Here is a 13616-nt window from a genome sequence, read left to right on the forward strand (position 1 = left end):
TTCACACGCATTCACAAAACAAGAAGTGAAACACAACGCATCGCTCCGAACTCCGAGCAGGTCTCATGTTTATTGAAATAGCTCAAGCTTAATAAACATGATGCGCATGGCTCTTGCTGTATCACACACCCTCACAACTGCTAGGTTAGCCACCTTGGATTCCTACAGAAACTTCCTTTCAGCACAGCAAGGTGAAGCAAATATGGCTGCCACAAATATAAAGCAAACTTAGAGGTTCTGCTAGGAATCGCAGCTGAAACATCATGAAGCACTTTTTCCTTAAACAAAGCCTGAGGATTCCCTGAGTCTGAATTAAGAATAAAAAAACCAACAAAACAAACCCTAATTTTTGGCTTATGCATCTTTTTTTTTTTTCTTTTTTTTTTTTTTTTACAAAAAAGTGTGCCTCAGTTTAAAATGCACTATTTCCTATGCCATGGAGAAAAGGCTTTTTATCCTCTTGGGGTTACTGAGGCAACTGACTCTGGAGATTGTTCATGCACCTACATTTGGCATGGAACTTTTGTGCAATTCAGAGGAGCCAAAGTCCTCTGCATAGTCAATGGAAAGAGCAAGGCACCTATGCTATAGACAATTACAGCTCCAAAGTCAGACCCCTGAAGCAGATGTGAATCCTCTCCCCCTGTTAAATGGGGGCTTAGCCCCATTTTGAAGTGGAAACAGACAAATGGAAACTGCTGTTAATACTGCCAGGCTTCACCAGGGTGTTGTATCGTTGCTGATCACAATGGCAGCAAGCACCACGCAAGCAGCTAAGTAAGAGATCTTCAAAGCAGCAGGTGATTAAGGGGAAAAATCCACACAAATTAAGTCACTCAAGCTGTATGCTTTGGCTCTTCCCTTGCCAGCAGTATACTGGGGGAGCTTGTTTCCTAGTGGTCAGTGCGAAGAAAAACATGAGTATGTTAATGTCATTCTCCTTGAAAGCCATAACCTACTGACAAAGCTAACCGGAAGTGGTATTTCTTCTAACCGCTTCTCTTGTTCCAGGAATCCGCAAGGGCAAATAACGATCCTTATCCACAGCTGGTACGTGAAACATGAAAGGCTTCAGGGACACCATTAAATCAAGAAAAATGCAGCAATGAATCAGTCCTAAAATAGGAGATTTCAACTGACAGTGGTGGTTTTCTCTGGCTTCGGGACAGTTCTTCTGGGCCATATTGAAAAAGGAAGTCATCTGATATAGCTAGCTTGTATCTGGTGGCTAAAAAAGTAACACAGCAAGAAGTCACTAAGTGCTTTTTAAAGTACGAGCACCAAATGGGTCACTGCAGTACAAGGAGTACTTCTGAGAGGTACTCGGAAATGGCAACACACTGAGAAATGGCAGTGTTTTATGCACAGTGAAATACTTATTGTTTTAACTGTCAAGCACCTGAGGTGCTGACTTGTCTTTCAGACATGTCACTAAATTTATATGCACATGACATACTCGTTTTGTGCAACGTCACACTGCTGGTTTTTTGAGTACCATGCCACTGCGTGCAAAATCAGCAGGATACAATGAGGATTTCTGTGGGAGAGAAATAATACTGAGAAAAACAAACCAAATATGAATCCAATCAGTAGTCATTGCTGGCATTTTAAAAATGCATCATAAATAAACAATGTAGCATTATTGCCAGAAAAGCATATGTTCCAAAAAGATGAATTCCGGGTGAACTAATACTCTGAAATACCAGGCCGGTTTAGAGATACTTCCTAATCATGTTAATTATTTCATTATACATGCGGTCAGGTGCATCAAGGCCCCAGATGAAATCCAAATGTTCCCATTCTGGAATGTTTTTGTGGTAAACCAAGTTTGTGATCTGAGTGAGCAGCATAGCAACATCCTTTGGGTCTGCCAGCCAGTCCTGTCCACCAGTCCACACCGCAGTTGGTACAGTCATCTCTTTTATCTTGTAGAAAGGGGGAGTAGACTGAGGAGGAGGAAAGGGAAAAACAAAAGCATTAGAAAGAACAAGTCTTCAGTGTGACACCATGCTGCAGTATAACAACACGCTGCAGCGTAACATACTGGCAAATGCAAGAAGCATGTGTCAGATTCTCATTTTCTCTTACTCTCTTGGGCAGCTAGAGCTGGAGTCCTGACTCAACAGAAAATCTAACTCCAAGAGCCCTGCAATATTATAGCTCACATAGCAGTTAAGACGTGGTTTGAGGAGTTTATAAGACAGCAGGGTGGCACAGGTCTCAGAGAATGCATCCCATTCACGTTATTTCTAAATCCTGAAAAGGTTTATACTCTGAAAGTATGATACTGCAATCTTTCCCAGTCACTAAAGTGGGCAAAATATTTTTAGTATTCCACACAGCAATTTAGAAACAAATGTGGAGATGAAACAGGCTGAAGATAAGCAATACACATGCATTGACAGTCTATGCCTTACTGTGAGAAGTGCAGTGGGATCTCATGATCTAGGCAGGCAGGACCACTCTCAGGAAGCAGTGTACCACCACAACTTTGCATCCAAGCATGCGATCCATACTGACGTAGGACTACCTCAGAGCTCTATAGTCCCGTCTTTCTTTTTTTTTTTTTTCTCTCTTTTTTTCCTTTTTTTTTTCAAATTTTTTTTAAATTTTTTTTTTTTTTGGAAAAGGCAGATCTCCAGTTGGTTACTGGGCAATACTAGTGGCTTTTTTAGCATGCAGCATAAACACGGCACCCAAAGAAGCTCCCAAGCACTTTTTTTATGACACTCAGAAATTACAGTATATCCATAAAAGATGTCCTACCTGGTTGTAGTGAGCCATATTTGCAGCCTTGCTTCCCCAGTCATAAGCTTTGAGTTCCCCAGTCTTCACAGCCTAGAAATAAATAAATATTCACACATACAAGTAAGAACTACAACACTTTATATTGCAGGAATAAAAAAGTATAGGTGTCCTGGAGAATTGGCAAAGGCAACTGACACAAGAAACAGTGAAATGTTAAGTATTAACAAGGACAAGTGTCACTGCTTTTCCCAGTGTCACAGGAGTGGGAAACATTAACATTCAATACTATTCAACTTTGTCCCTTAACATTTCACACCCTTTCATAGCAACAGTAGGAAAGATCAAGGAAAACAGTATAGTGTATCCAAAGCCAGGATGTGGCAGCTCCATGCTTACTTCTGAAATATTTACCTTGATGTCTAAATGCATATGAACACAGCATTTCTTAGAAAGTCTACTCTGTATGATTTACCAGCTATTATTTTTCAGAAACAGAAGTCTATATAACAGGGATCTGAGGGGAGGAAAAAAAAAGTCTTCACAAATATCTTTGCGAGCCAACACTTGAACAGCTATGTACAGCAGAACACATTGCTTCCAAACAGATGACCAAGTCCAGTTACAAGATCACAGGTAGCACTGACCACAGCTTCCATGGCAAATGTCTTCTCACATTTGTCAGCCTGCTGAGCATGCTTCAGGCACAATAGCATCACAGGCATCAAATTGTGCACTGAGGTGAAATTCAAAGTACACCGATAAAATAGAAAATGAAGCCAGACATAATAAAACAGAAGAGAAAGCCTGCTGCTTTTCACTGGCTAAAAATATAACTTCACAGTTTCCTGAAAGGGGAGCACATACTTGTTACAGCATCTCTGAGTTAAGTTATTCTGTTGCATTGTTTGTTGGCCTGAAGTTCTTACAGTTATTTCTTCAAAGAAATAGGGGAGTGGGGTGAGCCACCACAAGTCAGTATCATCAAAGCATTTGCAGTGAACAGTTCCCATCCTGATAACTGGCAGTTCCAGAATTTCACTTGGGCCGTGCTACATATATATTTTGGCATTTTATTCCATTTAAATATCAGAGATATCAACATTCTACAAACAAGCTAGAGTCACAGACATTTTAGATTCTGGAAACTCTACCTGACTCCAGTGGATCATGTTTTGTACAGATGTCCCTGCAGGGCAGTGTGTTGAATACACATCCACTCGGCTCTGCAACAAGAAAATGAATATGGTTTCCTCCTCACAGTGCAACAGTGCAACCATTATTGCTTCTTGAACAACTAACAGAAAGTTTTCTGTTCCTCTTAAAACTGTTATAAACAAAAGTTAACTGGAGCCATATATACAGATGAGGTGAAAGGTTCAAATGTTTTGGGGATTACTTACTGCAGAACTTTAAAGCTGAACTTTAAACCTGATAATGATATCCCTTAAGCATTTTTTATATATTCAGAGTATCTTTTAAAAAGTTGCAGTGTTGTAAGAATTGGGAGAACATTAACTAATATTTAGATGGACCACCAGAAAAACCTTGCGTTAAGTCTACATCTAAACTAGTAGCTGTCAGTCCAAAGTAATTGAGAACTTCATACACTTTGAGTTTAGAAGTACAAAATACCCAGGGGAATCTTAAATCCTGGCAGAAAAAAAAAACCAAAAAACCAAACTTATCCACCATTAAAACCATGAAAACTGTATGTGCTGGGCAAGAAAGCATCAAACCCTGCACTTTCAGCTTGATATAAAAGACAAAAATTGCACATTTTTGCACACAGAATGGTGAAAAAAATACTGCTAATTCTATCTCACTCCAATAAAAAAATCTTCTGCCTTCATCTACCTGTGGGTTAAATGGTACCAACTTCTACTGATTTCAGGGAGTTACAAACACTTGAAGAAGCATTATGAAAAAGGTGGTCTCCCACCAGCTGCTGTTAAATAGCTTTTAGATAACAAAACAAGTCCTATGAACAAGTCTTTAGGAACTAGAAGCCACCAGCAGGGTCAGAAATTGGTCCCAGAGAAAATAATTGCACACATCCACCGAGAGACCAGAAACTTCGATGGTTCTCTTGAAAATGGTTGAAAACAGTATCTTGATTCCTCATTTCCTTGCAAAAGGAATTAAATACTTGCACCAGCATACCAATTCACTTCTCTTACCCACTTCCCCAACAGATCTAAACCACCGTATTTTAGCATTCCAGTAACATTTTAAAAGGTTAATTCTGTCCATCCAAGCTGGGCAACTACATCTATATCAAGGCAAGATATTCATCTGAACTCAGTACGATGAAGGTGGCATTGGGTTTTTTTCTAATTACATGTAAAGGACAATCAGTACAGCAATACACAGTCGAAACTGTGTTAGAGTTGACAATAACTCAGCTTCTGAAGTCACCAAAACATACCATATTCAAGTTTCTCTCATTAAAACCACACAGAAGAAAGAATATGTTGCCACAAAGGTCATCAAGTATTCGGTGGGTGCAAACATGGGTAGCAAGCCACTTCAGCAAGTAATTCTGAGGGAGGAATTGTTTCTTTCCAAACATGTCCTACAAAATAACAAACACATAGGATAAACATGTAATTGCACAGAGTGACTTGGTTTTAGTTATTATATTTCAACATTCTTGAGGTAATTATTTCCATTTGCACTGATGACAGGCATGTCATATGAAAACGATTTCTCCCCTTATCAACCTTGTTTACAGCCCAATGGGAAGGTCCGAGTTAGTGCTTCTGCTACAAATGACGCAGTCCACTACCCCCACAAAAAGCACATGGGAATTGGGACCATCATTAAAGAACACCAAACCTAACCTCAAATTCTAATCAGTTTAAAATTCAGTATTTTACAGGAGTACCACCCAGTTTCTTGTCATCGTAATTGTTTAAGGCTAAAATATTTTAAGCTGCATCTGCTAATGTTAAGTAGCTTTGTTCCTCTCTTCAAACCATGCAAGAAAACCAAGTTGCATAAGCTGTGGTGGCCACTTCCTCGTGATGAGTATATTTAAAAACACCCAAGGATTTGAAAATGGCCCACAGAGCATTTCCTTAAAAAAATGACATAGCTGTTTAAAGACACGCCTGACCCATGGGTTTGTGGCTGTCATGTACTTCTGCATTCGGTTGTTTTGCAAGTCAGCGTGAGAATGAAGCTCCTCAGCACAACACAAACACCTGCACAGGGCACCGATCAGCTACTATTCTCATTAGGCAAAGTTCATTACTGGAGGAACAGGAGACCACAACTGTTAGTAGCACGTTTATGTATCTGCCTTTGGAGCAGGGAACTAATAATGGAAACAGACATGCATTAAATCTGTACGAGGTACTTTAGAGAAGGGTTTATCTCACAGAACAAACAGCTCTGTGTGGGAATCTCCATGTGTGGTAGAAGGAAAAGTGCTGGTTAAAAATGCCATGTAGCAGGGTGTTCACAGTGGCTGACTTCAGGCACTTGCTGCAGCCTGCCTGTCTGCCTACGCTCCCTTCGATGTGGATGGGGAATGGGGAAAGGTAAACTCCTCCAGAGGGTGATTCACAGCATCTAAATAAAGCTGCTGCTGTTAATCACCCCCTGAAGGATCCTCTTCTAATACTAAATGGTTAATTGTGAAACAAGTATGTTAAAGTTCAGAAGTGTTCTGTATCAAGCTATCATATGACTCTTCTAAAACAGACCAACCAGATTTAGTTAATCATGTGATTTCTGCAGCATAAATTCTAGAAACATGTAAATGGAAAAACATAATTTTATTCCATCTATTAAGTTGTAATTGTAAGTAATACTTCAAACTAATGCAAATTGTCTCATTAGGCAGCAGTAAGGCCAGAGAAGCCACTGCTTACTTCCACAGTATTATTATGGAAAAACTGGCCCAGTAGTCTTGTCAAACATGTTAATGTAATCATAGTTATTGACATTCATTGCTATGCTGTTTTCAACTAAAAAGGGGGACACCTCATTTGGCTTAAAACATTTATACTCAAATACAAACCTTGATTAGTAGGTCAGGAAACACTCCCAATTTTACCAGAGGGCTAGTGGCAAACTTGACTGTAGCTACTGGTGCCAAGGCAAAGAACATTTTGATTTTCTTAGCCAGCTGTGGCAAAGTTGAAAAAGCAACGAAAGCTGTAAATAATATGAGAATAATTAACAAACCTCACAGATACAAGTTAAATGAGAATTCTACCTGGCAGTGATTCTATAAAATCTAAGATATGTCAAGTGTGCACGAGTATTTTTAGATTAATAGTTTGATTGTTGTCTCTAGGATCAGTTTAGATATTTTAAATTAATCTAGTTACTATGGAACACAAATTAAATGAGGCAACTCAGAAGGATTTGTTTTCTTCTGAAAAATAAGTTAATGCTAACAAACCCAACACTCTTCCAGCTCTTTCTGTCTGCAGGTCTAAAAGCAGGCCTTACATACAGCAAAATACTCTGGAAAGGGGAAACTTTATTCTACATGTCTGATGATTCTAATTTTATTATGCACAGTTCATCAGTTTATTTTAATAAAAACTGTACTGGTGGCTATCTGTGACTTCAATTTATCATTTCAACAGCTTCCCACTTGAAGTAAACACAGAAAGTTTAAGTCTTTTCTTTTTAATGTTGATGAATATTCCAGGAAGCAGCTAAAAACCAGAAACAGCAGATTTCAAAAGCCCTATTTTTTTCATCATTAAACCACATATGTGAAACCTGGTATCATTTCAAACACGAGATATTCTAACAAATGCATCTCTTCACATACCCATAGTGGTGCCCTGTGAATGGCCAACGTAAAATACTTGTTCCTGGCCAGTCTTCTTCAAAATAAAATCCACTGAGGCTGGAATGTCATACTTAGCCATTTCATCAAAGCTACAAAGCAAAGATAAAAGTCAGTTGTGCAAGTAAAGTTATTGGTGTGGAACAGCTGCACAGAGCTTTACTGCACTGCAGACCAGTTGTCTGGACATAAAGAAAAGCTTGCTTTGGATGAAGCGGAACGGTCTGGTGATTGAGTCTTCGCACCAAGCACCAGTGAAAGCAATTGATGTATGAAGGCTGTCTCTTTACTGACCATAAAAATGATCCGACCAAACTGAGATGATGGGCAATGAAAGGAAGAGAAGCCTGCTTGCAAACAGAATGTGTAGTTTCTCTAGCAAGAAGAGGATACCTGAAAACCCAGAATTCTTCTTGCTTCACTGTGAAGTGTGTATGTTTCCTGGACCAGGTGTTCCCTCTGCTGTTTCCCAGCCATACATCATAGCCAGCGTCTGCCAGCATAAAGCCAAGGCTGTTGTAATCCAAGTTTGTGATCCAGTTGCTGGCATCTGCAAGCAAACCATGCTGCAGAAACACAGCAGGCCTTGGACCTGAAAAATAAAAGCATTTATCACAGCTGCCTGTTCATCTGCAATTGAATGCCTAAGAATGATTCAAGTGAGTTATTGAAAGTCTGCTTTAGATTTTCACTTTGAATATTTAATCTTCTTGATGTAATCTACTAAGATTAGCAATTTGTATAAAATTCATAGTGCCATGAAATCATGTTTTCACAAAAAGCTACTTTTTATCATTAAGAATTTTAAACTAGCAACCTGTTAGTTTCCTAACTAGAGCAAAATACTCTTTGAAGTTCAAAACAGGCAGCAAATGTGCAATAAGCAAACACGAGAAAAGCAGGACCTACAAGAAAAATACAGGCAGACCTTACAACTGTTTCAAGCTCACAAATACTCAGCAAAGTGGCCCAAACACAGAGACAGCTAAACTACTTATGACCCTTGCCCTGCCCCTAAACATGAAGAAGGCATTCCCACATATGTGCTGCTGAGGTCTTTGTTTTCCAGTTAAGACAATGCCAAACTAGGGTGCTGAGCAGTGGAAATCTCTGAAACTGGTACTACTATTATCTCTATGCAACTCCCTACCATTACCAAAGCTGTGGCAGAACCTGAAGAACAGTACGAGTAGCCAACAAGGGAATCTATGCTTCAGAGGAGTTTCTCCCCTTGACTTAAGTAGTTAAAAGAACCACAGTCAAGACCCAGGGGGAAGTCAGGAAGCCTCTCTCCGGATTCTCCCTCCTGAAAAGGGAAATGACACCCTTATGTGGAACACAGATTAAAAAAATGGAAGGTTTCTGCTTCTATACAAGAAAAAAATTAACATATAATCCTTTAGGAGGAACATGACCTTCAGAAAATCCAAAGACCTGTCTCTGGATCTTGCAGCAGCACAGGTGTTTTGGGGTTGTTTTCTGCTTTAATAACTGAAATCTGATAACATGGTAACTTTAGCTCAATGCCAGGGATTACTCAGGAATTTACCTCCTCCAATGACACATGTCAATGACACAGCCTACTACAGCACTAACTCACGCAATACTTCCTCCATTGATAATTTAGACTTGGACCTTTCAGCAGAAGCAGCCAAATGACAACTGTTTCAGTCACCTACACCCTCCATTCCAGGTCATGTCCATAAATGTTTGCTGTGAGTTCCAAAACCCAAATTAGCACTGTTCGTCCCTCCTGGCAACCTTTATACCTGTGACGAGGAACCCTTCCAGTGCCTGCTTTTCCCCTTCTGTTAAAAAAACATGTTGTGGCATACTGCTCCTGCAACCAGAGCAAGCCTGCAGCAGTGCCAAACTGGCGCTGGAGACAGTCCCGTTCAACACATCTGTTAACTCCGCTGCAGTAATACTTCATTGCCTTATGAACAGCATGCAGGATTTTCAAGCCTAACACTAAATCTGTTTTCAGTCATGTTCACTTTTAGCTTGGATAGCTTCTTCCCTTTTTCTAAACTCAGATGAACCAGCTTCTGATATTCTGAAGAACAGGCTCTCCTCAAGCTGCTACTTGCATGTTTCATAACACGGGAAGGGGAAAACTGCTTAACTGCTTCAATGCTTGAATTCCGCTCTCCTATTAGCCTCCAATTTCTGCCAGTTCCTTTTTCACTTTACTAAGCCGTCACCAGATCTGCACATGAATTACATAACCGTATGACAAACCGACTTGGACAATAATAATTTTGTATCACTTCTGATCCTAAAAACTGCAGAGGGGTTTTTGTTCTCTTCACTGCACCCCCAAGAAGTTGAAGACAGCCCTAATTTCCATGCTTTTCTTACCTATGTTACGCAGTTGATTTAGATTTTTAGTTAATACTAAAACCAAAAACCATTGATGTTTTCCTTTTAGGTTCTCTGGACGTTTTACCTTTTTTTTTTTTTTGGTTAAGAATTGTAGGTTTTGTTCCAAAACATCATGTGATACGTAATTCCAAGGGATCCTATTCACGTTATGCAGGTATTGCAAAAGAGGAATTATGACACATATACGTTAAGTCAGCAGTAACACATCATTGGTATCTTTCTGAGAAAAGATACCAAGTCTATAAAAACTTAAGATCAACATGAACTTTGAAATCTTCATTCTTTCAGGAGATCATACTTCCCCAAATGTGCTCAGTAATCCTTGTTTTTAAAATTAAAGCACTTTGCAAAACATGAACTTGGGGTCGAGGGTGTGGCAAGGGGAATGCAGAGAATTCCCACAGGTCAGGAAACTTCTATTTGCTTATGTCATCGACGAAGGATTTGACAAAATCAACAGGTACAAAGGCAGCCTGTCTTTTTCCTGTGGGCTTCTCTGAAATTCTTAAGTACAAAGACACCTGCCAGGTCTGACTGGCCTCATCCACGCACTGATCTTTACACACCAGCCTTGTGAGGGACAGCGGACAGTGCAAACATCCTAACTCCAAGAGATAAGGTCAGGAAGACTGCTGCTTGGCCTTTGGCAGAGGAGAGGGTTTTTCCACCAGTCTTGTTCACGCCCAAGGCTATAGGGCAATCGCTGATTTCTTTGTGAGCTCCGTGTTTTTACCTCTCACCCCAGGTTTTTTCAGTCCAAAGGGTTCTGAGGCAGTCCTTAGGATGCATACAGTTTCTATGCAAACAGGCTGCTGTTGTATGCATTCAATTGTCTATAGGATCTTTTAGAAGGAGCGGCGACACGACTGATGCCAAATTAGCCGGTGCTGTTCAACTACTCTGTTAATTCCATATGCAGTGTACAAGGATAGGAAGTCAAAGACTACATCTCTCTCGACTTCCAGACATTTGTCCCATTTTTAATGCGTCCCATCATTCAGTCCTTGCAAAAACCTTTGCCCGTATCGCTCCTGGAAGTTTCAGCTTACATTCCTGTCCCTCACCTCCTCACCTGGATGCCCCCCTGCATCCCTTCCATGGTTTTACACCAGCATTCACAGTAATTCTTACAGCCTGTAACAGTGCTCTGGCAGCACATGCCAAAATTCCTCCCAGTCCCCTATCAAATAGCATCCACAAAACAACCTGGTCTGGGCTGACTGTTGTCAACTACCTGTTAACATATCCTAATTTGCAATGTATTTTTAAATGTGTTGTACTCAAGATGTTCTGAAGGGATTTTCTCTTATTATATTGTTTTACCTATTCCAGCAGCTGTGTAATATGACAACCCAGTAGTACGCAGTATTGGTCTGGCTTGTACCTTACTGTAAAGGGAGCTTCTGAGAGGTTAAAATTAACAAACGAATTCTTATTTTATGCAGAAATCCGTCAGTGATCATTTTGTGAACATTCTAGTGGGAACTCTTTAGTTATATTTCACACAGAGAGGCACATGAACTGCCCCTACTTCTGAAAATGGTCAGGGATTTTCAACAAATTTATTGCATAGAAAGAAGCATTTTTAAAAATGGGGTTTGAAACAACCCGACAATGTTGCAATCAATCCCTTTTCAAGAAACATTATTACTTAAAAAAAACCCAGGAAATCTCAACCCTTGTTTTCCACTTCCTAGATAATCCAGGCCTCTCAGCCCCTCAAAATCAAACAACACTGAAGGGCTTGTATTAATGTCACAAAAAGGCAATGCCAGGAAAATAGAGCTTTCTAACTCCTTCTCCTTTCCTTTACTCTACATGTGCCTAATCCATTTGGACCATAACATTCACCAAAATTCACATTCTAACTGTCATATACTGGTCATATAGTCTAATCTTTTTCTGGATTATTACAGGAGCAAAAGTTTTATAAATCAGACAGAGCTTTTTCATGACTTCCCATTTTTCCAAGCTGAGATAAATCTTACCTTTGCTCCTCTCACGGCCTTTCCTTCCATAAGGAATTCTGTTAACAGAAAGAATATACCCATCTTCTGTGGTCACTTCGTACTCCTCACTAGGATATCCCCTGAAGGTAATAATTTGACTCTGAAGAAAGAGAAGAAACCGCCTTGGAGTCAGACTGCCAGCCTCCTCAGTTCATTAACACGTGAAACTAAAGGCTGTGGCAGGCGTGTGCTCTACCACCCGCCTATTCGATGCAGACAGGTTTTCTTATGAGACTTAGCCCAATGCAGAGTCAGGAACTAGCTAGAGCACAAACCTTATCCTAGGAATTTGGGAGGACTCCCTAGCCTGTCCCCATCCACTGTCATTATTAGTTACTCGCACGCTGCTTACAGCAAGAAAGGAGATTGAAGCGTTGAAAAGAAGATTACAATAACAGGGCAAACCACCGAGACGTGGATTTAGCAGGCAAAAATTGAAACTGTCCACTCTGAAGGAAAGCAGCACCTGCCGTTAACAAACCAGCGAGGACCACAAAATGCCACTGGCATCACAGCGGCACATGGAAGGAGAGGAGGAGGGAACAGGTCATTTCTCCTGAAGGGAAAGGCTTATTTAAAAACACTTTAGATTTACATCTGAACTTCATGCCAAATTCTGTTATACGGAGGACACAACTGTGTTTTGGCAATGTGCTGAAATGGACCACAAACACAGCAGCTTTAAAACACCACGGTCACGTTCTTCACATGTGCGAGCTGCTGCCGTTGCCACCTCAGCCCGTGGTTTCATGGGCCATTTCTTACTCACCCTTCTCCTCAAACCTGTCTGTTGCAGAGCTTTTAAGTGACTTTGCCAACAAACCGAACAAGAAAATAACAACAAACCCCCCCACACTTGTTCAACACTATGATTAAATAAACAGGTTTATCTCCCACCTCTTATGTCTTGGGCTTTATGCTATTTTCATTTGATGCCGCTCCATTAGGCTAGAGAACTTGCTATTTAATTGGTTTTATGGCACCAACTGTGCCTTGAGAAAATGCAAGAAATGCAAGACATGATTGGGGTTCTGCTCCTAGGCTGCTGAGCAAGGAAGAGAAGGGGCATTTAATTAAACATGCTATTTCTTTTAAATATATCTTTAATCATCCACAGTGACATTAACATTCCGAAATGACTTTAAGACCATATTCCATTCAAATGCTATTAGCCTCAGACTGACTATTTTCAGTGCTCAAAACGATATTTAGATGATACTGACGACTCAAGCACTTCTTTTCTTGCAGACCTCAAGCAATCTAACTTGAAGTACCTCCTCGCACATATGAGAAAATGGCACAGTTTAGATGGGGCAGAGGAACGAGCAACTAATTCCAGTTACTAACAGCAAACATTTTCTGGAGTTGCCTACTGCAGCAGCAGGAGAATAAAGTTAAGAGAGTAAATGCCAAACGGGAAGAAAAGCGGTGGTGGGTAAGAACACGGAGCATCGCGCTCGCAGCACACGCATGCCTTCACAAACACGCGCTTTCCTAGCCCTTAAAGCGAGTGTTCCGACTGTAGCAAACACCAGCACAGGTCTGGATCAGAAAATACGTTGCAGCGCGATCAGCGACAGGGAAGAGAGGGCCTAGAAGGGCCGGGGAGAAGAGAAGGAGGGGGGGGGAGCAGAGGGCGCGGGCAGCAGCAGGCTCACGGCTGA

At 40.6% G+C, this 13616-nt stretch overlaps 1 protein-coding gene across 1 annotated transcript; it reads right to left on the minus strand.

Moving 5' to 3' along the window:
- Nucleotides 1-376: 376 nt before the first annotated feature.
- LIPA (lipase A, lysosomal acid type) lies at nucleotides 377-12086 on the minus strand. The gene is made up of 8 exons (XM_035897348.1): nucleotides 11932-12086; nucleotides 7952-8150; nucleotides 7541-7650; nucleotides 6773-6909; nucleotides 5174-5320; nucleotides 3900-3971; nucleotides 2767-2838; nucleotides 377-1946 (listed from the first exon to the last, which is right to left on the minus strand). The coding sequence occupies exons 2-8, from the start codon at nucleotides 8059-8061 to the stop codon at nucleotides 1713-1715; spliced, it is 882 nt and encodes a 293-aa protein (XP_035753241.1). The 5' UTR covers nucleotides 8062-8150; nucleotides 11932-12086; the 3' UTR covers nucleotides 377-1712.
- Between the last annotated feature and the right edge of the window lie 1530 nt (nucleotides 12087-13616).

The sequence above is a fragment of the Egretta garzetta genome, unplaced genomic scaffold (genome assembly GCF_000687185.1).
Source record: "Egretta garzetta isolate BGI_Z169 unplaced genomic scaffold, ASM68718v1 scaffold56, whole genome shotgun sequence".
Lineage (NCBI taxonomy): Eukaryota > Metazoa > Chordata > Aves > Pelecaniformes > Ardeidae > Egretta > Egretta garzetta.